We start from the raw sequence: 27,405 nt of genomic DNA, 5'->3' as shown, positions 1-27,405 counted from the left end.
AACGAATGGCTATCGATCATTTCTCACTCAAGAAACAAACAAAAGATATAAGATACTGTGTGAGTAAAAGAGACACATATATTAATGGTTGATCACTGGCTGTTCACACTACGTTATTACTGTTATTTATTCTGTGCTACCGGTGAGCACTTGCTTGATCTTTTGTCGCAGCGACAAGACCTATAAAGCTCGCTGAAAGAAAACTAGCTCAGCGATACTCGAGCGATGTTAGCTCGGCGGCGCTAAAAAGGAAAAAATTAAATGTCCACGTTTTCCATTCTAAATACTGGCAACCCTATAGCCACCTTTACGAATATTTTCAATCTCGCCATGGGGATGACGCTTATTCACTTATACGAATGTAGTTAGTAAGGGATAGCAATACAGTTTCGTCTGAATTTACTTCTAAAGTTGAGTTTTTGTGTCGAATATAAGGGGCTTGTTTACTTCCTCTTTTGTTATTTTACTATGACCTTGACATGATTGCGTAAACATTTGAAGGGTCCACGGAAAGAACGTGTCTAGTCACCTAATCAACTTTTTGAGTTATAGCGGTTTGAATGTTAGTCATCACGAACAATTTTAAAAGATAAAAAAATAGATTTTATATTGTTTTCAGATTATTTAATTCAGTGGTAAGTCATAGAGCACTTTGTGAGCTCCACATTTTGAGATTAAAATCTCAATTTTAAAAAAAGGTGACTAGACATGTTCTTTCCGTGGACCCTTCAATTCGTCTTCTTAATAATATACAATACATGTAGGTATCTAATAAATCTGTGGCCTGAAACGTAGTAAACCGATAAAAAAATAACATTTTAACGGCGTAATTCATAATAAACTAGTTTAAGCATTAACGCTCTTCTATTTTTTAATAACTTTAAGATATTTGATTTTAAAATTACGAAAATTACCTAAGCATAACTTGCAACAAGCACTTTCATTTGACTACACAACGTATACAATCTTCAATGTGTTTTTCTACTTTGTTCTATAAAAGTGATTTCCAAAAACAACATTCATTTATTTACATTCACTCGTCCGTGTTTGGGTCACGTAAATTCAAAGTTTTGTATACCAGATACCAAGTTAATTGGTTCAGTACATTATTCGGATAAACTTGAGTTTGACAGACGGATACCTAATAGACAACGAGCGATCCTGCAGAACTCTAAATACCTATACCTAAACAAGAAATACAACCGAATTGAAACCTCACTTTTTTGAGGTCTTTAAACAGGCACCTATCAATGGGGGCTACCGTTTTCACGCTCATCAGTTGGCGCCACTGTAGACAAAGGTCCTGCCTGAAGTATATAGTGGTTAGTTTGTAATTACGGGCTTGAAAACAAAATTTCCGTACTATAAAAATATCGAGCATGCCACCGTCGTGTTGCGTAGTCCCGTTTTGTTCGGAAAAAAGGGAGGACAAAGGTTTCTGAAAGACAAAACTGTCTCAAAACACAGACATTAATTTTATTACCGCATATTTGCCTTAATTAATTTCAGGTTTCGCAAACTAGTCACAAAATTATTCTAATTATAAATAAACCCTAATAAGACCTAATAAGACCTCTCGCTACACTAGCGCCTCTAGCAGCGAACTCTTACGCGATAGCCCTCATTGCGCGACGAAATTGATTGAAAACTTTTTAATTGTATTAAATCACTGGCCGTATAGAAAAACGACCGCGCGTATTCTGGACAATGAAAAAAAACATTCTTGATTTATTGACAGTTTCTTTTACATGCGGTTTAGATTAATTTTGCGATTTAATTAGGTTTTACTTACACTATTTTATAATAAATTTTAAAAATGCAATCGGTTGTGACCTTTGAAAAACCGTTACCCCATTTAAGTTTACCGGATTGGGATGCTCGATTGTACGGATTGCAGGTGAGATAATTTTTAACGTTCTTTTGTAGATTCCCTCATTCATTAGAAACAAACCCATTCTTTAAACACCTATTCTTCCACGATATTCAACTATAAAAGATTTAAACATAGACGTAACTTTATTTGACATCAAAAACAGTAACTTAAACATCGACATCTATGGGTGACACTCTTTCCCGGCCCGGATAACACCGACATGGAAATACCGGCCCTGTTTTTTGTGTACACGCCCATAGAAACTGACAGGAGCTTCTATGGGCGTGTACATGAAAAACAAGGTCGGTATTTCCATCCCGGTATTATCCGGGCCGGGAAAGAGTGTCACTCGACATCTATGTGCCGTAAGGTACAGTCTAGGAAACTGAATCACGTACCAGGGTGGATCCTTTGTGCTACTGATGTCATGAAGGGATGTTGACATCCCATACATTTGCGAAAGAAATCGTAGCGAAATTGATTATGAAAAGGTTCTGCCCTGGTACGTTATTCGGTTTCGTAGACTGTAAACAGATGTAAATACACAAATTACAAAAAACATCTTCATGCTAAGAAGCCGTGGTGGCCGTGTGGTTTGACCTATGGCAGTTTCATTAAAAAAAAAAACTTGTATCTTTTTGTGAACAAGGAGGTATGAAAATGGCTTGCGGGCTAACCCGTATCATACCCGACCAGTGAATTATTGCTCCAAAATCACTCCCGGACCTTGAAAATATTCGGCGAATGATAAATCATTCCACCGCCGATGGGCACGTCGCTCCAATCATTTCGGGGTTGCCCTGATTTGGACGGCAAATTAGAAAAGTTTCTGTGGCCGTACCACGCGGCTGAAATTGCCTGGCAAAGCCTTTAGGAGGTCCAAGTGCTCTGTGAACGACTGGCATCGATTTGGTTACAATAATAAATCGATGGCTAGAAGTGCTGTCTTATTAGATCATCTAAGAAAAGACTGTTCAACTATTTTGACAGTCGGGTCTGACGGACCTCTAACGGTTAATTATATGCTTTTGTGAGGTTAATCTGCTGCAAATTCGAAATGACGGATGACCACAAGGGCTATTTAAAATTTGCTTGCGATCCACGGGGCCTGAGATTGAACAGGTCTAGGATATTGATCATTGTCATTGATCATTAAGAACGCAAATTTCATGGCAGTTTTCAATAACTAGCAAGTGACTTGTCATTTATCGACTTCCGATTTTCATAAAATATATCCATACAATACAGTACAATTATAACATTCCAAAGATAAAAAGTAAAGTTAAACACATGCGGTCTTTTGCTATAGAGCGATCTCTTCTTAGTAGCCTTTAAAAAAACTATTTCGGGACACTTTACATCAATTGCCCTAGTACCAAAGTAAGCAAAGCTTGTGTTATGGATACTAGGCAACGAATAAACATACTTAAACTCACACACACACTCAAAGTTGACTGATAGAGATCCATTAAAGGGATAAGTCCGCCTTCGTACAAGTATATCCAAGTTTGTCAATACGGTATTTGACTATTTTGTATTTGTTTTATAAATTAAAACTACACAATGCCTGTTATCGAATAGAAAAACAATTTTTAAGCTACCTTTACAAATAACAAAGTTATAAAGGTTTGAAATTCAAGATTAGACAGAGAAAGACATACTGGCATGTGACGTCACACGCCAGTACCGCCATACTTGCTGCATAGAGAAAAGCGTTTGAGAAAGAGACAAGTATATAGATTTTTCAAAAAATCACTATAAATCCAATTTTCAACCGATTTAAATTTTCTTTTCGCTGAACGCTATCTGTATATCTATATTTTCATAATAATATTAAGACATGGCAAAATCTGGAGTTGTCAAATACCGTATTGTATTTTGTTTCTTTTCTTTTGTACAATAAAGAGTTAACATACGTACATACTTAAATACATACTTAGATACATATTTAACACCCAAGACCCGAAAACAAGTATTAATATTATTCATACAAATATCTGCCTTTGGGTAGAGGGAATTCGAAAACCGCAGTTGAAGAAAATTACAACAAGAATTTCTAGGGAAGATCGCAATACCACTGATCTTTTGCGTTACCAAAATCGACAACTATGTTCATAGATTAAAAACAAATTTCTTTGCTATGCCACTACTACAGGGTAAAACATCGTTTATCATAGACGACCAGATGGCCTAGTGGTTAGAGAACCTGACTACGAAGCTTGAGGTCCCGGGTTCGATTCCCGTGTCGGGGCAGATATTTGTATGAAAAATACGAATGTTTGTTCTCGGGTCTTGGGTGTTTAATATGTATTTAAGTATGTATCTATCCATATAATTATATTTATCCGTTGCTTAGTACCCATAACACAAGCTTTGCTAAGCTTACTTTGGGACTAGGTCAATTGGTGTGAATTGTCCCGTGATATTTACTATTTTTTTTTTTATTTATCATCGAATAACTAGTTAAGGATCCATAGAGTGTTCTCTATCTTTAATCTTGACTAATATTATACAAAAGCTAATATGAGTTTGTTTATCTACGCTTTCATCCCTAGAAAAAATGGCAAACTGCTGGATACAAATTTTAAGATTTAAATTCGGGTTTTATTCCGCGTACCTTGATTTTAGAGAAGCTCGATATTTCGGCACAGTTGCATGCGCCATGACATGGTCACGAAACGGAACAAAACCCGAATTTAAATCATAAAATTGGTAATGACCGCGATAGTCTAAAACATTGTGAAGGAAGGCAATCTTGCAAAATGACTAGATATTTCACATAATATTATCCTCTACAATTTTCTATAGCATTAAAAATGTAAATGAAATTTTCAAAGCTAAGTTACGCCGAAAGTCATTAAATTTTCGGCTTGTTCCGAAACTTGAAGTTCTCAAATCGTCAAGTGTAAGTTAATTTCGTTAATTAAGATCCAAGTTTGTCATTGACAGGGCAGCAGTCAAGAGGGAATCAGATTGCTTCTGTGTTGGATATCAAAGAAAACTATTTGAAATTGAAATCATGTCGTGGATATAAAAAACTTTAGGTATCTCTCCTTGCAGTCGGGTGAAAACGTTATCGTCAAAATATAAACAAAAACGCGGTTAACATTGACAGGTTTTAAATTTTTAGTAAGTATAAGTGGCGTTGCGTTGTTACAACTTGATTCCCAGTGGCTTTCATTTTTATGTCACGACAGTAATGACAAGTATAAAAGCTTGTCTACACTAATTGTCTTGACTAATTCGTCTTCTTTCAATCTCCGGGCTGTATAACAAAAACCGTTACATCATGCCATTGCAAGATATTGATATTTATATTCCCAAAGACAGTGACTCTATTGGAGGTGTCACATTTTTAACCTTTTGGCAACTATATTGCATGCTAATTTTAGTTCTAATTTCATGTTTACTATTTTTTACAAAGTCCTCATTTTTTGCATACTCCTTTTATATCGAAGGTCAAAAAATAAAAACGCTCTAATCTGTCCCAAAATCACAATTTTCATTCATACACATTCAAACTTGGATCCTCGTAAATATGAATTTCGTCAAACTTTCTTTCCGATGTAAAGTTGAATTTATTCCAGTCTTCATTCATGTTAGATTGTTTTTGGTCGTCGGAGATGGCAAAGATCGTGGATTAAAATTTTACGAAATTGAATAAGGTTTCGAAGTGCGCAGTTACGAGCATTTGTGTATTGAAGCTTCCAGAAGGGACACTTTCGGTCCGCTTTATTACTTTTTTTACTTGGATAGTTGTTGCTTTGCAAAAAAAGAATCTCTGTTGGAAACGTTAGTTTAAAAAACCGGCCAAGTGCGAAAGTGCGGAATTAGGAGTGGCTTATTTGGCATCATTCACTCCGAATCCGAGTGAACTTCATTCGATGGCATATTGAAGGAAAATAAAGTGTTTTTTTTAAATGTTATTCCAGTTAGGCCGTATGAACCTAGAATGAAAGATAAATGGAGCATTCACTCGACTTTCCCTCTGATACCATTTTAATGGACCCGTCTGTTTTGCCAAAGTCATCTATTTTATTGTTTGTACAGGTAACTTCAGATACCAGAAGAGCAGATGCCTTCGATCTTCGTCATGGTGCCCATCAGCTCAGAAATGAGACCAAAATCAAAACCGAGTGGGACAGCTACCACAACAACAACCGACTCAGAGCAAGGTACAATCACGAGTATATTTGATGGGACAATTTTTTTGAACCTGAATATGTTACTAGTGGGACTGTAACAGCTTCGCTTTGACGGAAGAGGTTCAGCGACAGCCGGCAAAATCGCTTCCAGATTGATAGGACAAAGTACACCAAAATAAGTAACGGCTATACTAAACTTCCGCGGACCGGGAGACGAGCTGTCGGTAGGCCTCCAACAAGTTGGAGCGACGACTTGGTTAAGATCGCGGCATCGCGGTGGATGCGGAAAGCACAAGACCGGTCTGAGTGGAGAGCCTTGGGGGAGGCCTATGTCCAGCAGTGGACGTCTTTCGGCTGACATGATGATGATGATGATACTAAACTTCTTTTTCTTCTAATGCTTCTTTCTTTGTTACTGAAAGTTCGCAGGCTATTTCTTAAATCTTTCCTTTTCCAAAGCTAGTCCAAACAGTTGCTCCAAGGTCTTCATGTCAGTCCATTTCCAGATATTGCGAAGCCATGATATTCTCTTTCTTCTAACCTTCCACTTCCCTGCCGTTTCGCCCATCGCTATGGCTGGTAATACATGGTATCTGCCATGTCTCGTTAGATAATCCAAATAGGCAACCTTCTGCTGTTTGATGGTGCATACGATCTACCTTTTTATTAAGCATACGTTTAAAGACTTTTCTATAATAGTGATCTTGTGTCCAACTGACACGAAGCATTAAAACAGATTTACGCAAACTACTTTTTCTACCCCTTTTATGTGGTTACTAATTTACAGAGTATATGAAATAGAACAATGGAAGTCGACTCTTCAAGAGCTTTTGGATCGCCTGGACAGGGAGATGGCATCCCTTAAAGAAGAAAAAGCAGCAACTGAACGCGAGCTCGAGCAGCTGAATATGCCTCTCTTGGTGTGTTCAGAATGTCTCTCGAACAGAGATGGCCGAAGAAGCTCTGAGCTGACGTACGACCTTGCTGATACTGAATTGAAAAAGGTAATTTATTGAATCATACGTTACTTTGCGGAGGTCCATATCAACAAACTAAAAGAATTTCTTTGCTCATCCGCGACTTCATGATAATTATCTACATTTATGCAATATATGCGTGTTCATGCACCATGCGTGTGCATCGTGGTCTAACATCTAGTAGCATGGTGTACGGAAACTTGTGAGCAAAAATTTGATCAAAAATATCTGAACACGTCTCTATTGTTAACGGCGTAGAAGCATGTTCGGATATTTTTAATCAAATTTTTGCTCATGAGCTCGACTGAATACTACTTATAGATTGAGTTAGTGATTCGTCGAATTGCGTTAACAACATGATGACATGATTTTTTTTAGGAACTTTGCGTTACTGAGAGCAACAAAAAAATGCTCATAGATCGTTGTCAGTCGGCCTGGGAAAAGATAAACAAACTCGAAGTGGTGAAATTCAAACTGCAACTAGACTTGAATGATAAGAACGAGACCCTCCAAATTGACAAAGATATGCTCAGTTTGGACAAGGATTCTGCTAGCATCACGTACAAGACGGACTCGTTGAAGACACCAAAGAGGTTAACGTTTGCATAGTTGAATAATCAGGAGCAGGGATGTTACGGAGCTCCGGTTTCGTTTCCGTTAAGTCGGAACTTCCGTTTGAAATGAAACATACGTTTCAGTTCTGGTTCCGTTGCTTTTGAAATAATAGTTTAATCTGATATCTATGCTTAGCGTGGCGGCGGGACATGAGCGGCGTATACATCAAAAATAGAGGGCCAAAATTATGTAGCATTTCTGACACTCACAACTAAAATCAAATGTCAGTTTTTTTTGCGACAACTCGTGATCGCGAGTGTCATAAACGTTACGCAATAGACCTTCAGGTTTAATAGACCTACCCTTAACATCTCGTCCACTTATCACTCAGACTCTGATTCCGGTTCCGGTTCCGTTTTTAGTTCCGATTCCGTTTCTGGCTCCGATAAACTAAATTGAAAATATCTGGTTCTGCTTTCGGTTTCGATAAAACCATATCCGTCACATCCCTAATCAGGAGCCCGCGGCGGCGACGGTGCTAACACGTAAAACGCAGCCAAATGCGAGTTAGATATGAGCACAAAAAGTTTCATGCCATCGTAATGCATTGATTTTAAACACGTTTTTACAAGAAACTCACTTTAAATTTTAGGATTTTTACATTTGAGGGGTCCACGGAATGAACGTGTCTAGTCACCTAAGCAACTTTTTAAGTTTAGCGGTTTCAAAGTTAGTCATCACGAACAATTGCTATGGTTACCATTTATTGAAAAGTAAATAAAATAAATATTGTTTTCAGATTATTTAATTCAATGGTAAGTCATAGTACTTTGCGAGCTCTATTTTGAGATTAAAATCTCAATTTTAAAAAAAGGTTACTAGGCATGTTCTTTCCGTGGACCCTTCATTAATCATTTGTTGCTATACCGACCAAAGTAGGTAATACAAACACTAATAAAAATTCAAGTGTATACCAAGTTCAGAAAAAATCGTCCTGTTACCGAGACGCACGGACATACGAATGGACAGACAGTGGAGCTTTGGTAATTTTGTACCAACCGACAACCTATCAAACTGATAACTTGTGACGCTTTGTCAAGTATCTACCTGTACTTACTTCAAATCACTTTTTGAATTTAATCATTGCAGAATGATAACTTACGAGCAATGGTTGGAAAAGTGCGAGTCTACAAAACAAATGGCAATATCCGAACTCCAAGACACCCTTCGTCTGCGTGAGTCCCTCTTCGTGGCTGCAGGCCGCGCCAGGAACGCCCTGAGGGCCCAAACTGACGTCACTAACTACATGCTTCGTAGGCGCATATATGACACACAGAGGGCCAGGAACGAGTTGGATTGGCAGAAGATGAAAGTAAGTTTGGCAAGAAATGTTTTAGTTTGTCAGAGAACTGATTGATTGTTGACTGATTTGTTGTTTCCTTTGCCTTGCTTGCGTCTCATGCGATGCCATATGGGCCGCTGTTGTGCGTCGGTTAATTTTTTTTCTCCGGGCATTTGTCATGCAGGTGGTTTTAGTATAATCCCTGCATTTTTTTTCTACCCATGAAAAAATCCCTTTTGACAACATGATGTCCATCACCATCATCATCAGCCAGAAGACGTCCACTGCTGAACAAAGGCCTCCCCCTTAGAACGCCACAATGAACGACAAGTCGCCACTTGCATCCACCGGTTACCCGCAATTCTCACGATGTCGTCAGTCCACCTAGTGGCATACCTGCCAACGCTTCGTCTTCCGGTTCGCGGTCGCCACTCGAGAATTTTTCTCCCCCAACGGTTATCTGTACTCTGTTATCTGTCTCTTCAAAGTAGGTACATGACCATGCAATCTTGAAGCTCATCAGAGAGCTAATGTATTAATTTTGCACCCCGTCCCTGAGAGTAAAAATAAATCCTCTCGACCACTGCAGCAGTGTCGCTGGTTTGTTAACTTCGTTTTTAGAATTGGCTATTTTTTAAAGCATTACTATTTATTTTCTCGCTTAAATGCTTCAAGCCGCAGTTTTTTTTCATTTTGCGTCGGGTTTCAGTGCCAAAAAGCGCTTGCCAAATTCTATAAGCACAACTTCATCTTCCTATGAAATACATACCTACATTGTACGTTGATCTTAGTTAGAAGGTACAATGAAATAGTTTACGACGTTGCCAAATTACAATTTGCAGTATTAGCACTTAGCTAGTGCCAAATAGTCGCATTAAGCATAGGCCATAATACATATACGAAATACAGAATAGAATAATACCGAAAATCTTAAGTCGCAAGATCATGTCTTCTCCCGTTTCTTTGATATTTATTATATCGTCAATAATCATTGTACTCAAAGCCCCTCAGTTACACTCTTGCGCGATTGGCAAAGCCACGAGCGTGGCGAGCCGCTAGACGAAAGTGTAAAATATGAGCGCTCGGTTCGCGTCTAGCAGTCCCGAGGCGACGAGACGTGGTATGAGACGAGAGTGTAAATTTGGAGTTTAAATTTGCCTTTGCTTATCAGAACTGTATTCTATAATCCTTAGATGGAAGAGAACATGGACAAACTAGGCACTGAACTGAAAGTCATGGGAGAGCAGTTTGCCGACAAAGTGAATGCCCTGAAAGTGGCCGAAACACGTCTGGAGACGCGTGGCTACCGCCCTGGCTCTGAACTGGCTGCTGATGAGGTTGATATCGGACTGAAGGAGGAAGTACGCAACTTGAGGGAAACTATAAGGCAGTTGCAGGAGAAACTGGATTGTGGCAAGTAAGTTTTTTGTAACCTTACCGTTCGGAGAAGAAGAACCGGAAGACGCAGCATTGACAGGCCTCCTACTAAGTGGACCGACGACATTGCGATAGCTACCGGCAACTGATGCACGTATTGTGGCATTCCAAGGATAAGGCTTTTGTTCAACATTGAACGACTAGAGAGTGGACACCAATTTAATCGTATTTTAATTTGTTATTTCATTATTATTTCGAATTTTATACTCGCGGTACTCTAATGGTTTGACCTAAGGCTTCTCAAGTAGAGGGTCGTGTGAGGGTGTGTGTGAAATGCTCAATTTGTACTAGGTCAATAAATAAACAAAACTATTTGATAACTTTGCGTCGTGTGTTTTGGCAAAAGCAATCGCAGCCCGCACCACCAATATATAAGAGATCACTTGAGTTTTCGTCTTCACAAATACGATCTAATATTCATCCCATCCGTCCTGTCATCGGTTCCTATAGCTAGTCACGCATATCAAAAATGTTCATCTATCCTGTCCATATTGTGATATGACTCGCTTTAAATCTTCTTCTTTCGGAAAACTTTCATGATCCATCACTAGTAGAATTAATGACACCATTGTCCACGTATACTTCAGTACCATAATATCCCAGCCTCAATTCCAGGGCAGAAATAAAGGAAAAACAGTAGCCAACCGCGTGCAATATAAACTGTGGTTAGGCTCTGTTACGGCTGGCTTGCAAATCTGTTTATCAACCCCCAAAGGGCTAATGGACAAACTATAACCCGATTTCGCCACAAATTACGATCTGCGAAAAGCATGTTACAACGCCAACGCAGGATAATCATCTGAAATTCACAAGTCACAGGGGAAAGTCCAGGGTCAAATTATTTATTCACCACGCGAGACGTAATTTATGCAACAATTGATGGCTGGAGCTCATATAAAATATAATATGCTTGCGAACTTACAGATAATCGGCATTTCTGATAACCTAACCATTAAAAAAAAATTGAAATTCTCCGACTCTGTAATTTCAAAGTTCATCTCAAAAACGGCTAGAAAACGATTTCGCCCGCACTACATACTACATATCACTGAACGTGACTAGTGAAATGATAATATGAGTTGACTTTCCGAGTTTGTTTTCGTCTACTCACTGACGTGTTTCAGGGATTTTATGAAATCACTAAACAAATTTGGTGAAATTAAATATGTAGTCGCCTTTTTTGACTGATATCATCATTACACTAAACAGATTCAGGGATTTGGTCAAATGACTGATTTCTTCTAGGCAAATTAAATAATAAAACAGATTTACCATTTTAACAATCTGCATGATTTGGTCATATACCTTAAGAGATTTGTTGAAATCTCTATTTTGGCCATTTCCCTGCGACATATCTAACCAATATAGACGCAAAAGTTTGTAAATATGTATGTATGTTAGTTACTCCTCCACGCTGAAGCAGCTTGACGACTTGGGATGAAATTGCGTAGACAGCTGGACGTCTGAAATAACACAAATACTACTTTTCACGGGATTGGGATAAAAACTGAAAATTTCAACCGGGCATTCTTTATGCGACGTTAATATAATCCACGATGTAATGTTTGGGAATTTCCAGGGGATTTTTTCGCGAAATCCTGGGATTTCAATTACATTTCCAGACCCATTATGGTTCACGAATGCGAAGCCGCGGGTTAAGACATCAGGAAGTAAAAAAACCCGGTACTAATTTGTAATAATATAATGTAATAATATTATTAATTACTTTACGATACAAGTGGAAAAACATTGAAATTCGAAAATTATTTTTTGTATTTTGTATGGAAATAGTCTTCTTGTGGCTCAACTTCTCCTTACAAAACTTTTTTTTTCGAACTTCAATGTTTTTTCCACTTGCATCGTATTGGTGATCAATCAGTTCAGTACCTATAGGTTAATATGGGTTACGTATAGTACAGGATTTTTTTAACATCCTGTACAATAATAACTCGTTTAAAGTTATTAAATTACAAAAGTGAGATTTATCTAAATCTCGCACAAACGGTTTACCTAAAATGTGTATGTTAAGAATGTGGCACAGTCATGGATTTTTACGCCTCAATTTATATTCAAATCATGGCCCATAAGGGGGAATTCGTATGACTGTTTTATCTGATTGCTATTTTTTATTTAGACAAAGGCCTACCTACAGTTACCAGAACACTATGCGTGTGACACATTGTGATAAAAACCAAGCTCTATCTAGCCTTCAATAATATCCTACTAATATCTATTATGAACGTGAAAGTGTAAATATTCGTTACTCTTTTACGCAAAAATTGATTCCGGAGACGTGAGCAAGACCAACTCTTCCGAATTCAGATAGTTAAGGCTACTGTATTTTACACAGTTTTAGTAAGATTAAAGTTTTATTTAATTGTTGAAAACAAAAAGTAGGTACTAAATTATTTACTAAGTGCATGGTGCAAAGTGTAGAAGTTTTACTTAAATATGATTGTGAATCAATTACAATGATCAATTACTTAGAGTGTAGGGTCGGTCCTCCTCACGTTTCCCTAATCACCCTATTAAGCTCATACACCAGAATAACCCAAAGGTAACTTTTTATCTCGAAATATATTTTCACGGGATCGGGATTTCAAAAAAATGTTTCTTAGTACTAGTATGACCCATTTGAAATATATCTGCGAAAATTCTAGTCTCTAGCTTCAGTGGTTTAGGTTGTGTGTTGTATGTCATTTAGTAGGTATAAAAAATCCCATGAATATTTTGGAAAATCCTCAAAATACATTATAGTCGGTATGTTTTAGTTCTTAGTTAAAAACGATGTAAACTGGTTTTTTTAAATAAATTATTTATTATTTTTAATTTAGCTATTATAAGAGCCTACTTGCATTAGAAATTTGAAGTCTCTCATTGTTCTAGTTACGGAAGTAGAGTCGCTTTCGACTCTGTCTCCGTAACTCATAAATCGAAATCATAAATTTCTGTTATTCCCTATACTGTGGAAATTTATTGGTGCATCTCTACAACCTATGAGAAATATGTCTGCCGATTTTCAAGTCACTAGCACTAGCTCCAGTAGTTTCAGCTGGGCGATGATGAATCATAGACTTGATACACAGGTTAGCACAGGTCTTTGGAAGCTCCAGATATTAATATTTATACTATGTTGTATATTGTTACTTACAACTTGCAACATATAAAAAAAATCAGAACTAGCAGATACTTTGCGATTTTATTGTCCTATTTGATCGGCCTTATTGCACACTCACACATTGCAAGTTACAGCTTTCTAAGAGTTTTTGAGCCAGGCCGAGGATAGAAGGCACGACAGGCGAGCATGGCAAAACGATAAAGGATCCGTTGCCATTTCGACTACAAAATCCTTAAAAGATAACAGAACAATAGAATTTAATGACCTTTCCCCCTTTTCCAGAGCAACGTATAATGCCCTTGAAGCCGCTTCTATCAAAATAGCTATGGACTTGGCCGACAAGAACCAGTCTTTGGAGACAGACACGCGTGCCCTTGAAATGAGGGCGGCCCTGGAACCGAAGAAACCTACTGGCACCGACAAAAATCTAGTTCTCGCGAGCATGGCCGACGAAGTTCCTAAAACAGAGCATTAAAAAAGTTTTACGCGCGGATGTAGGTACGATTTAACCTGGACACATTTTGTAACGAAACGACCGAACAATTGTGTTAGTTTAGAAAATGCAGCCATCACTATCACTCTTGTAATAAATTGCTATGCAAGATATGGAAGAAGGAGACGATCGTGGCTCTCGTACAATTTTTCTTTATCACGTAGAACAATTTTAGATTGTATCCTAAAATCTTTATCCTGTCGCTTTTCTCACACACGCAAATGCCTGTAGTAAGTGTCAATCTCACTACTCTCTGGTAAGTACATTTTTAGTGACAATAATATTATCGTCTCTGTTTATTTTGTAGAAACGAACAGAGATGGTAAGTGTTATATATGTCTGACACTTATAATATTAGGAATTAAGCAGAGTGGTCATTTGATTACTATTGAATTTTGACAAAAGTTTTTAAATAACTGTTTCAGGAGCACCTGCGTGCTCGGGCTGATGTATATGGTAAAGCATTTATTACGGAATATTTTTAATGTGTTCTAGTCTCAGTATAATTAAGACAATAAAAGAGAGAAATAGGCCCTAAAAGGCTAGCTAGTAGCTAAGAAAGCTTTTTCTAGCTGGCCATAACATTTCAAGTTTTAGGGAGCCTCCTATTATGGCATTTTGCTCGGTCATGTTTATGCAAAAATGAAAATAAAATTAAGTGCAGTCCAGATTAAATCGTATGTTCATGGTTCAATCTTTGTCGGAAAGTAAAATTTTGATTTAAGAAAATTCTCCCTTTCTCGCGATAATTTGGCAGTCATTTGGTATTGGTTCCCGCCCTGAGGCAATTTTCTCGGTCACCGCTCGGAACATGTCTTGAATCTTTTGAAAAGTTACCAAATTGCCCATTTAACTTTCCCTTTGCGAGTACGTTATCATTTGAAAAAAAATACAAGTGTACCTATATTTTGTTGTGCATTAAAAATAGAATGTTAAAACAGATGTTATTTTGATTTCACGTGCAAGAGAAAATGTTGATGTTTGTATATAATAAAAGCTTATTAGAGTAGTACAGATGCAGTGAATGATGTTTTCCCATCGTATTTTGTCGGAAAAGTTCGTATTTATCTTGCTTTCTCAACAAGCTTACTGAATTTGCTGAAGCTAATTGAGTAACAAATGTATGCGACAAAATACGCTAGAGAAACATTATTCACTAGATCTGTACTGCCCTCCTAAGCCAAAAGACGCTATCTCAAAAAAATACTTTTGAGTTATTAGGACTATAGCTTAAAACATTCTGCATCACTAGGTGTAAATTACATTTACCTTTCGATTTAGGAGGGCAGTGTATTACACAACACAAGCATCACGCCTGCATGCCCAAATGGGGTAGGCAGAGCACACGAAACGTTACCGCTTCGTAGCCACTTTTAGCAATTTTAGGTTTCAAGTTTGACATAAACGGTACAATAGTGACAGGTTGCTAGCCTGTCGCCTACGGGATACCTTAAGCTATATCCTCAGTCGCCTCTTACGACATCCACGGAAGAAATGGAGAGGTGTAATTCTAACCCGACACCACACCCTCTTATATTAACACAGCTTCGAACTTGCATATCAACCCTTACATCTCTGGCAGTTGCGTGATTTTACCAAATTTTCGCAAACTACATTGTGATCTCCATTATTATTATTATTACCTATTTGTTATATTAGTCGAAGATATTTTTAATTGAATTATCAGCGTCAAACCCAAAAGAAATAATAAGTAAATAGTAAAGTATAATACTAATTTAGAAAACTGTCTCACACAAATCCCAATAAAATGCGCTCTTAGAACTAATTTCCTCGCAGACAAATCAAATTCCAATCCAACAAACTTAAGTATGCATGCGTCTAAGACTGGAGCTACAACCACACTGTAATAAAACGGGAGAAATGATGGACTCTAGCATTTTACCACCGACAGTTGTCACTTTGCTGCACTTACCACCCGTTGCGCCCATAAGACACGCTTAGTTAGAAAACGGGCAGAAAATGGTATAAAAACTGAGAACATTGGCCCGTCTTCACATTCAACCCTCGGCTGACTTCGCATCTGGAAATCCGATAAGTAAGTAAAGCTGCATTTCTTTGGTTTCTGTTGCTAGTGTACTTAGAGTATCAAAGTTTGTTTTGAATCTTCTTTGGGGCTTGCTTATTCACTTGTAAAGATTATGCTTTTGTGTTATACTAGTTATCATATGTTCATAATTCGTTGTATAAATAAAATACGTTATGTTCATCATAATATCTTACTTGATTATCCTACCGCCAAGCAGCAGTGCTTAGGCTGCTGTGTTCCGGCGAAGAGAGAAAGACAGCCGGTGAGATTACAGGCACATGAGGTATTTCTTAGCTTAGGTCAATCCACTTTTTGACGGCAAAACTTTTCCAAATTCTGTCGTTAAGTGCAGTCCTATGTGCAATGAAACTGCAATGAACAATGTATCGGCAATTGGCAGTTACGTTGCAGTTAAATCTTTGGATGATCAAAACTTTAAGGCACCTCCTCTTTTTAAATTTTAAAAGCTCTCGAGGACTCCTATGTTAATAAACTTAAATATAACTTTTATGCAAGCCGTGGTGGCCTAGTGGTTTGACCTATTGTTTCAGCCGTGTTATACTGCCCTATTAGTAAAATTGTAAGCCGTGCTGCGATCAATTTAACCCTTTTCCAGGCATAGTGCATATAGCGACCACATAAATGTACACAAATATTCGACTTTGTTAAATTTACAATATGGTATAAAATCAATTGAAATCGTCAAAAATATTATTTGTTTTTAAATAAATAAAATAGTTTTGGCTCGGAAAACTGCATAGTTTAATATATATAATTTAAAATCACTGAAAAAAAATTGTACAGTCGAGTTCATAAACTTGTGAGCAAACATTTTATCAAAAATATCTGAACACGACTCTATTGTTAACGGCATAGATGCGTGTTCAGATATTTTTGACAAGTTTATGAATTCGACTGTAATTTAATGATTGCCATCTAATTCGTCATATCATATCAAATTTCAAGTCAATTCTAGTAAAATGGGTTCAATTCGTCTGGTAATATTTGATAAGGTATTTTTTTAATTATATAAAAGAGGGGAGAGGCAAACGAATATGCAGGCCATCTGATGTGAAATAAATGATCACCATCGCCTATCAGATGCACAGCGTTGTGACAGATGGATATACCTAGTGTCATCCACGAAGACGCGTGATTTTGTCAAAATTGGCCATTAATGTCATTGTAATAAGAACCACGGAACGCGTCATCGTGAATGACTCTACGTATATAAATAAATACCAATAATGAAACTTTATTTATCGCATGCAAGTAGATAGTTACTAGTAGCAGTAGGTAGTTACAACACAGCGGCAAAAACGGGCCCCCGACTACGAAATTTGGATAGTGGTGAAGTCACAAATTGCAGCCCTATACGTATAGTGTCCGCCGTATAAGATTCCAAAAAAGTTAACAAAGGTAGCCGAACGTCACTGTCACAAGTGTCAATGTCATTGTGACGTTCCAGATGTAACCAACCCATGCACATTAATAAAAAACAATCATATAATATTTTGTTATTTAAGCGTGAAGATTATCCCACATTTATGATGTCTTTTAGTACCTACGAAAATTACCACGAGTATAGAAAGCATTCGATCAATCCAAACGTCAGATGCCGATAAAGTTTGCCATAAATGATTTGTTGTCAATATTTTTATGTGCATATAAAAATAGTAAGTAGCATATACGTCAATTATGAGATTAGTTATTTATTTATAACAATAACAATAAAAAAAATATATTAAACATTAAATATAACTATGTACAATAAATATCAAACCTAACCTGAGATTTGCAGTATCCAAAGCTGTAATATGAACTTTTCTTCTACAAAACAGTTTCAACCAAATATCTATTGGTGAAATAAAAATTTACATTTAATTATTTATTTATGCGGTTGCATTTTATTTTACTTTTACAATTATATATAAATAAAATAATTACTTATGTACATTATTTAGAAAAGTTAAAACTTACCGATGCAAAACTTTTTCATGTTATTGGCAACACATGAGTAGTTTTTTTGAAATCTAAATACGGCGTTCAGTTTTTTAGTGTTGCCTAGCGTTGAAAGGTGGCGTGCTGCTGCAGGCGCAAACTACCAGTTACCCCAATTGTCCCATTGCACGCCAATGTCACAACTATTTTTTTTTAATACTGACGATGTGAAACGCAAGAAAAAACCTGCTATTGGTTAACTTCACGTGTACATTATGCACGTTTTATAAATAAACTTAACAAAAAAGAATCTAGCTTGTTCATAATGAGCAAACAACTTGGTTTTTTATTCTCTACATTATACATAAGGAAACGCTACCAAGATGGTTATATTGAAATCAATCATAAGCCGGCACTTATTCCGGCATAGTTTCGATTGATTTTAATTTAGGAAGTGTTCTGATCTGGTAACTTCGTAGAGATCGAGCGATAAGTAGATCCGCTTCCTAAAAATGACGCATGTTTTATTTCGACCGTACCTACATTACTCCGTGCATTACTCTCTACGTTGTACCACGTTGGTGCAGCCAAGGGCATAAATATATGTTACGAAGACGTCTAAAATATTAATATATCTTTATGCCACTAACCATTAAGTCGATGTTATGGCTCTTTCTGTCGCTATGGCTGTATAGATAGATATTTTTGTCCTCGACTGTACATCGTTAGAATTGCGGGCAACTGGGGGATGCAAGTGGCGAGTTGTCGTTCATTGTGGCGTTCTGAGGGGAAGGCCTTTGTTCAGCAGCGGATGATGATGATGATGATGTTCGTCTGAGTGCTCAGCGCGTAATGAAAGGTACCTTATTTTGTATCTTATTGGGTGGGTAATAATTATTCGAGCGTTTCAACCGCCACATTAATCTGGTCTATTTTTTTACGAATAGAGCATATTAGGCAAAGCTCTACGCAGGGGGCGACACTAGCGCAAACCCATGATAATGTCAGGTCTTTTTATATTTTGGCGCCATGACAGATCACGACCAAAGAGTATTAGTACCTTTAAAAATCATGATATATTTATTAGTAACAAAATAACATGCTATTTATATCGATAGTAAAGTAATATGATATTATAGCATTTAAGATAATCAAAAAACTGTTTACGGTTTTGTGCTAGTGTTCGCTGTAGATTTTGGTGTCGTGTTTTCGATTATTTGTTAGAGTTCCTGTATTTCTGCCAGATAACTAAAAAAACTGTCTTCGGCTATTTTTACAGAAGTCTCTACAAGAATGAGACAATTTTAACGCCCAAATAATGACCCGTATCTTATTGTGACGTAGTGTAACGCGGTTATTTACATTTGACTTTTTGTCCGTGAACGCGGAAGTTAACTTAGTAGGTACTTCTGTTCGAGGAGGGCCATTCTCATAATAAACAAAAGAAATATCTTCATATATCAAAATTAAATTAAGTTCTGTCGCTTGACTACTTAAAATAGCATTACAATGTCATTGATTCAGCTGGGGATGTTTTGAATCAAAACTATGTCACTCAATATTGAAGGGTGTACCTTAATTTTCGTCTGTAAATTTTCGTTGAATTGACTTGGTTTAATTTAGGTACAATTGTAGATTATTTTCCATCAAAATGCTTTCGAATAACCCTTGAGAGTGTCATCTGATCGAACGCCCGAAGCTTTGAAGGCAAGCCAGTCCATTTAAGCGCGAAAGCATAGCGTGGACAGTATTTAATTACGATAAAAATATAACAACAGCTAATACGGATATGACTTAGGGAGCGTAAATCTTATCCACTCTAAGTGGCTGTATAACTTACTTGCTTATCAAACATTTGAATAATGGGGGGAAAACTTTTGAGGTTAAAATAATTACTTTTTAGAGCGGTGATGTCGTCCGACATCAATCTGGTATTTTATTCCAATAGACTACGAAATTTTTAGAGTACAACAATCTCTCAATGTTATTCTTTGAAATTTTTCAAAAACAGACATTCCTTATTTTGAGTAATAAATTAAAGAAAAAACTGGCGAAATTATTATTGAATTGATACTAAACCAACTTAAACAAACTGAGTTTTAACATTGAAAAAAAAGTTTGATTAGTGTTTTTTTAATAGGTAGGTACAGTCATCAACACCAACATCTAACACAACAAAGCGTGCATAAATTTTGATACGGCTTAATTTCTAGGTCAGATATTTTTGCAACCTCCGCTGTGACAGATACTATAATGCAGGCGACTAGACCTAAGAATTACTATATAAGAGCACGAAATTTATGTACTTAAGTATTACCTAGTTTTTGCGGCCAGTATCTTACGACTGACTACCAAGTATGACGTTGGGAATTTTTTGAATTAGGTACTTAATCGGACGACTACGGAAAAGAACCCAAAAATATCGAAATACGACTCTATTCTCAAAGCACTTAGAGCTACTACTTTTTTGTACTCTTGATTGCAGCATCATTCATAATCATAATGATCATGATAAAAATAATTATACCTACGTTGCAGTTTTTGCCAACTCATGCTAATCAATAATTTCGCAGTAGTAGCAACTAGTCACTGGATTTTCTGATCTTCAGTTTGCGAGTTTGAAATCTGTGTAATGTTCGTTAGATCTTCCGTTCTAATCAATTATTTGAAAGCCAACGTTAAATTTATATCCATGAGATAAACTCGTAAAAGGTGATCTACACGCAATGTCCATAAGTAAGTTTCCAACTAGCTTTACAATTAGATTCTCTACCGTTTACCCGAATTTCATACGAAGTAGTATCATTCACTCTAATAAATATATATTTACGAATATAAAATAAAAACAAATAGATAAAAATATAGTGCAGCAGCACCTGCTAAAATCTATTCCTTACCTCTTTCTATTGTAAAATTTGCTTGGAAGAGATCGCTCTGAAGCGATAAGGCCGCCTATCATTTTCATGTATTTCTGTTTTCTGTACTGCTTAACATATTGTGGTTACAATAAAGAGTCATTGTATTGTATAAAATTCAGTCTCGCTTCAATTGTCAGGTGTCTTATCCACATTAGTCTTTTCTCACATAATATCTATTATTTCGTTATTAAACTTTTCTGCTTTCGCCCGTAATTTCCTGCGATATTTTCTGATCTGCGAGTCTACGCCAGCTCCCCACCGCGCAATAAAAGTATAAAGCAACCTGTTTGAGACGGTCTTAACTACTATGTAGGTTGTATGTCGCCTTACGATTTGGTCCGTAGTTTTAAAAGTGATAAGCGTGACTTCGGAGGTTGCCTCAGTCCCGTTCTTTAAATGAAGTCTATAAACTCTAAACCCATACGAATCGAAGTAAGTGTTGTTTCTAGTGATGTTGTGTAGTCTAAGTGGAGAATGTTACCAGTGCTCTCTGAATTGTCTCTAGTTGTGGTTTGCAATCATGTGTATGTTTTGCGAAGTTTTAACACGCGGCTGAGTTAACTTTGTAAACATAATCCCGGTGTCTTGTATTCTGCTAGTGGTTGGTATGTATTGAAAATCTCGTAAATACTTAGAGCCTTCAACTTTTTCTTTGTCTCGCGAGATCGTTGTGTTATTCTGAAATAAAATGTAAATAAATATATACTAAAATGCTAATTGACCTAGTACCAAAGTAAGCAAAGCTTATCAAATACCATCTTAAGTTACTTAAGGAGAGCGTAACTTTCTATTAGTGAAAGATTTTTTTCATTTGGTTCAACAGTTTCAGGTATTAGAACAAACAAAGTTTACGTCTTTATCATACATTTAACTGATGTTGGCAACTTTGTCCGCGTCCTGTGGGAATTTTACATTTAATACTAGCTTTTATGTAAAAAAAAATGAAATCGGTGCCGTAGCTCTTCTACATACAATCTAAGTTTTACCTTTTTTCCTAAGTTAGCAAATATGATTTTAGTATAAAAGTATAGATAATCTTATTACGTCAAATTTTAAGAGTCTCTTTCTCCGTCTCTTTAGTCGCCAGTAAGTAAAAGCTTGTTAGAACTTTGAAGTATAAACTGTTTCTGTGAGTAATTTTGTGTCAGTGAAAGCTTTTTATTCTATTTTTATCTACTTAGTATTTAATAGTACCTAACAGCTCTGATGACAATGTATTGTACAGACGATAAAATAAAAACAGTAATAACACAAATATGAAAGCTACATTTTTTCTGAAAAATTTAGTACTTACGAGAAGAGAGTTATTTCAAAAAAACATATTTTATGAAACTTATTACACATTATTAGTAAATTAACTACCTAATAGAGTTATTCTCTCTATTTCTTCGGTAAATTACCTACTAATAAACGATCCAATTAAAGATACATGGTAGTAAATATATATATGTGAGATACTGTTTACTGTTTTTTCTGGAGGGTTCGAAAGGCCTTCACTAAAACAAACAAACAACTTCTCACCCTAAACGCATACTTTCTCCGTTCCGTCGTGGGTAATGAAATGTTAATCGTTATACGCTTTAGAGAAGTACTCTAGAAATCTTTATGGCATGGGTTAGGCATGGGTGAAGGTGTAAATCTTCTTTTATGAAGCTGAATTCATTTCGTATTTTTATTAGATTTTTTTAAGATATTAAGAATTAATAATAAACAGTATTTCTCCGCTGCGTTGCAAGACAGCTTTTCAGAAATAAAATACAGTTTTTCTTATTTCAGTAATAAGAAACACAAAACAATACACAGTAATAATGACTAACTTGACAATAGCGTGGGTAATTTTTTTTACTTAAATACACTGTTAAGATTCGCAAATTACAATATCAACTGTATCGAAAACCCATTGAGAAAATTCGTCGCGTATGCAGCAAACTATTCGGGTTAGTGTATTGACAAGCACGCGTGACCCCAGATCCCAGCATTTCTTAAAATAAAACTTACTTAATTTAAGTAAAACAAAACTTGACTGAAACACCATAAAATTAAATACAAAATCGGGAAGTATTATTTCTAAAGTTTGATAGTGATTTTAAATTTTCGTCTGACTATTTATGTTTACATCTCAATTTATTTTTAGGATAGAAATTGCTGTGGACCACAAAACTGGTTACCAAATATAAAAAGTTAACTCGAATCAGGTATTTATAACATCCAGTTAGTGGCAATGGCCGGGATAAACCGCGGGCTTATTTTCCTTGTACACTTGACAGCAATAAAAACGGGTCTTAATGTATAATTATACTTTCTAAAGAATCCGATCCTTTTGAATGACACTTGACGTGTTTATTTCTGTCCATCCTTTACACATTATGAATGCACTTAACTATCGCTTACGTTCAAATATGTCAGTATTACAATAATGACAAAGCTATTTGAACTATAAATATTCAGACTAAGTTTCCTTTGCGGGTCTTAAGAACGAGAAAAATGATCTTTATTTTACCTTTTATCAGTACCTTTGACTTCTAACAAAGACAATAAACAAAGAAACTTTTGCATTTTTGTCCAACAACTATAATTACACATGACGTCCACACATCGTAATTTAATCGTTAAATAACATTGCAGAGTTTTTAATGTCTGATACCCTAATATAACGGTAGATTTTTTTATTACAATCAATTAAATCCAATAGAAAATTCCTGGGCTCCTATCTGTGTAAGATAATAATTTCGATCAGCAATCTTCGTTTGTGCAGAAAAGCGCAGGGCCCTATTTAACGAATTACAAACTTTATCTAGAGTATTTATAAAAAGTAACGGCAGCATTTTGCTGGCATAATATTTTTCAATTGGCGCCTCGAACAATCATAGTGCACATGCGACATGCACACACTTCAACGAGGGTATTTTTTTTATTATAGGACGGCAATTTTTGAAGAAAATTCTTTACATCCTTACATCTACCAAATAAATCATAGCGAATGAAAAGGATCCACCCTGGTACAGTTTGATTAATTCGAGTTAACACTTGACAGATGGGCGTGCCTTCAGTCAATTTTCAACTTTGACGTCATACACGTTTACAGATTATGTAAAAACTATTTTATTTGTATGACCTCAAAGTTGAAAATTGACTGAAGGCACGCCCATCTGTCACGTGTTAACTCCAAGTAATCGTACTATACTTGATTCAGTTTCCTTGACTGTACATGAATCAGTTTGTTTGACTACATTATTTCATTTATCATTTATTCATTTAATTACAAATATGGTATTATAATCATGGTATTGTATTTACGTAACAATCCAATTAATTTTAACAGACTATTACGAAACGTTCTATTTCTGTCATTACGGGTAGTTTCTACTAGCGCTTTAAACGCTATCAGTGTCTTGACGCTTATATTAAAGAAATGAGCTATAACTAAAGGCTGACCAGGAATATAAAAAACCTGACGCGAGGGCAGCACTTCTACGTTTTATATTGCAATATTCTTCACACTTACTATACGATACCTACCACAGTCATATTGGCAACAGTGTCGGTGATGATATTTAAAGGAATATTGTCTAATCCCTCGGACTTTTTTTTATGAAAAATACTTTATACATTGTGAATTATTTTCCTTCCAAGGCTATGGATAATCTTCGGCATTTTAACGTACAAAAACACAAAATAACACTTTAAAATACCACGCGCAAACAACGTTAAACTTTGACAGCAATAGACAGGAAGGATCTTTGAATTTAGTGTTACCAGTGCAAGAAACTAGTTCTACTGGTTTTCCGCAATATGGCGAGGTTTTTATAATTCTGGTCAGCCTTTAAAAAGAAAGTAATAAATTTAAATTGTCCCAAAAGAAATTAAATATCGCTTCATAGAGAGTTCCCTCTCAATGTGGCTCATTTATTCAATAAATGTAGCAGGATACTGATAGTGTGGCGTGCAAAGAGGGTATAGACAGTGCTAGTGCTTCTTTTCCTCCTGTGAAGGGGGTGGTGCGCTGCCACGGGTGCAAACTACCAGCTGCCCACCTTGAGATTTACCAACTGCACGCCAGCCAGCATAGCGATCAAACGGCAATAGAACTACTCTTACTTAGGTCTATCGTCAAACGTGATAAAAATGAAAATTACTATTTTTAAAGAATCTTTAATTTTACAGACTACGTGACAATGTCCGGAAAACTCACAGCCTGCCTGCTCTTCGCTATTTTCCTGGTCAACCTGGGGTACATAACCTGCAACCCTGCTATTGGTAAGCTACTACTATATACATAATCAAGGATACTCTTTAAACCTTATCAACTGTCTAGTATAAACCATCTAGTGTCAACTTGTTGGCAACCCCAACAAAAATGTAAGACACTATGTCGACTCTTTGGTTAGGCCTTTTTTTTCTGTGCACCTGTACCTACGAGCGCAGCACACGATTTTCATATTCAGCTGAATTTTATTTATTTAAAACCTACCTAAATGAGGCCCCTTATTTTTTATTTTTTGTCACGTACCTAAAACTATTTTTATGTATTTTATTTATAATAAAGACTTACACCATGTCTCTATTACTAGCTAAACATACAAAACACTTATATAATTAAATTACTTATTAACCTAAGACAATTTAGTGTAGTTAATTTTATTAATACTTACATTATACCTACATCTAAATCATTTCTCTTATAACCAATTATAAAAATTTATAAATAATGCAGACTTAGTGAATCCATTCAGAGAACTCATCATCGGCGCTTTCCGTAGCATGGGGCTACTACGAAACTCGAAAATCGAAGTTCGTATCATACCTTCCCTCTCACCGTCGTATTAAATAATAAAAGCGTCGGAGGGACGGCAATACGAAATTCGAATTTTGCACTTCGTAGTAGTTCGGGCCAGGTTGGTGCGCCCGCGCGTCATAGCCAGCTAGTAGGCGCCGGCGCCTTACGTATCGTTTTTTTTATTTCTTTTCGCGATATAATTCACGCGGAAGTTTATGAGTGAAACAATTTATTCCAAAATGACGTCACTTAACATTTCTTTCATAATATCCATGATGGTCCAATAAATTTTCCATTTGACAATCGTATGAATCAAGATCTGTATCAGAATGGCAGGATACCTAGTGTATAATTTTCAATATGATAAAGACAATTTTACTGTGTTTTATTGATTATGAAATGCTAAAAAACTTGTTGCACCTACCGGTGGCGTGGCATGAACATTTTTGTTAGGCAACTCAGAGAAAGAGAGCAGCTTGAGTTAGGTGTGTCCTCAGATGCAACAACTCACAGTTAGTGTATCATCACATCATCAGCATCACATCACTGTCTTCACTTAAAATGTTTAGGCAACCTGGTGGGAATCGAGTTGTTACGGTGCCACGCCCCTGACACCTACACAACTGGCAGGTTTTGTATATTTCCCCTCATCATGTATGCGTAGAGAAAATCATTATGTGTTCTACTAATACGGGATATTCCATACCTATATGCCAATTCACCACATTATGTAGGCTTTACCAAAATTAAAATTTCCCGCAATATTTTCCGTGTTTTCCGTATACTAATCAAAATCAGGTATTTCTGACAGTTAAAACGTAGAAGAATGCGGTTGCGTAGGCACATGGGGAAACTATTCATGAATGTAGGTAATAGTTAAGTATTTCTCGCGTCACGTATCTTAAAATAAGCATAAAAAAAGATACGAAAAATCCAATTCATAGATTTTCCGTTTTACTCAGAATAAAATATTATTGATATTACATAGCAATTACGGTTCTCATGATAGGTGACTCATTGACTGACGTGTGCAATGCTAATTTACTTTGATCAGTAGCTAGATAAATCAATATTGCTTCAATGAGATCGCCAATTCCGATATGTGCATTTTGATAACATTTTCAACTCTTATTTAAATTTTTAATTATATGACAAACTAGTATTTGAATACTTAGTCTAAGTAGAATTTGCGGAAATTATTTTTTTCATTGGACGCGGAATTTAATTTAAACCCATACTTATCTGCAACTGTATAAAAATATCGAAAACTTTCACGTAACAGAATTTTCAATCTTGCCGACTGTCTGAAGGTAATGAACATGAATCAAATCATCTTCTACTAGCATATAAATAACTAGGTATAAAACTTGTACTTACAAACTTATAGTACTTACCTATTTATAGTAGTAGTAGTATAGTAGTTAGTGCTTACTATATTGTGGTGAACTATAGTCATTGTATTGTACTTATTATATTCATAAATTTGGATGCAATACGATAAAAGTTTTCGGTTCAAGGTATGATTCATCAGGGACCAGACAGTAAATAAAATTAATTAATTAAACATAACACAACTTCACAAAATCCGGCTCCAAAATTAATTTCGAATCCTGAGACACGCAGGTATGTGATGACTAATATAAAAAACAAGGGGAAAAAAATAATGAACATTCATCGAACACGTGTCACGTGTGTTCTATCGCGAATTCGGCAAAGCCGATAGAAAAATCATTTAGGTACGTCCACGCAATAAGAGTGGAAAAGGCAGGTTTCGACTCGGAT

The 27,405-nt window shown here is 36.2% G+C and overlaps 2 protein-coding genes across 5 annotated transcripts in view; both read left to right on the top strand.

Annotated features, from left to right (window-relative positions):
• The first annotated feature begins 1,733 nt into the window (after positions 1–1,733).
• Positions 1,734–14,880, top strand: LOC141434352 (tektin-B1-like). The gene is made up of 7 exons (XM_074096760.1): positions 1,734–1,897; positions 5,924–6,048; positions 6,806–7,022; positions 7,374–7,588; positions 8,700–8,922; positions 10,086–10,309; positions 13,730–14,880. Exons 1-7 carry the CDS (start codon positions 1,817–1,819, stop codon positions 13,920–13,922), a joined length of 1,278 nt encoding a protein of 425 aa, XP_073952861.1. The 5' UTR covers positions 1,734–1,816; the 3' UTR covers positions 13,923–14,880.
• Positions 14,881–15,960: 1,080 nt separating this feature from the next.
• Eh (Eclosion hormone) overlaps positions 15,961–27,405 on the top strand; it is a 21,698-nt gene continuing 10,253 nt past the window's right edge. The window contains exons 1-2 of one of the 4 annotated variants that reach the window (XM_074096131.1): positions 15,961–15,996; positions 25,011–25,103. In XM_074096131.1, the coding sequence (XP_073952232.1) occupies positions 25,022–25,103 (82 nt within the window). In that variant the 5' untranslated portion in view covers positions 15,961–15,996; positions 25,011–25,021. The other 3 variants (XM_074096132.1, XM_074096130.1, XM_074096133.1) reach the window with 3 other exon arrangements.

This window comes from Choristoneura fumiferana, chromosome 13 (genome assembly GCF_025370935.1).
Source record: "Choristoneura fumiferana chromosome 13, NRCan_CFum_1, whole genome shotgun sequence".
NCBI lineage: Eukaryota > Metazoa > Arthropoda > Insecta > Lepidoptera > Tortricidae > Choristoneura > Choristoneura fumiferana.
The sequence above is the reverse complement of the archived record's forward strand: the minus strand, read 5'-3'. Positions and strand labels throughout refer to the sequence as shown.

Coding starts and splice junctions, on each gene's coding strand:
- LOC141434352 (XM_074096760.1), top strand. CDS start 1,817: ATGCAATCGGTTGTGACCTTTGAAAAACCGTTACCCCATTTAAGTTTA. Junction 7,589..8,699: donor TCGTTGAAGACACCAAAGAG/GTTAACGTTTGC, acceptor TAATCATTGCAG/AATGATAACTTACGAGCAAT. Junction 8,923..10,085: donor TGGATTGGCAGAAGATGAAA/GTAAGTTTGGCA, acceptor TATAATCCTTAG/ATGGAAGAGAACATGGACAA.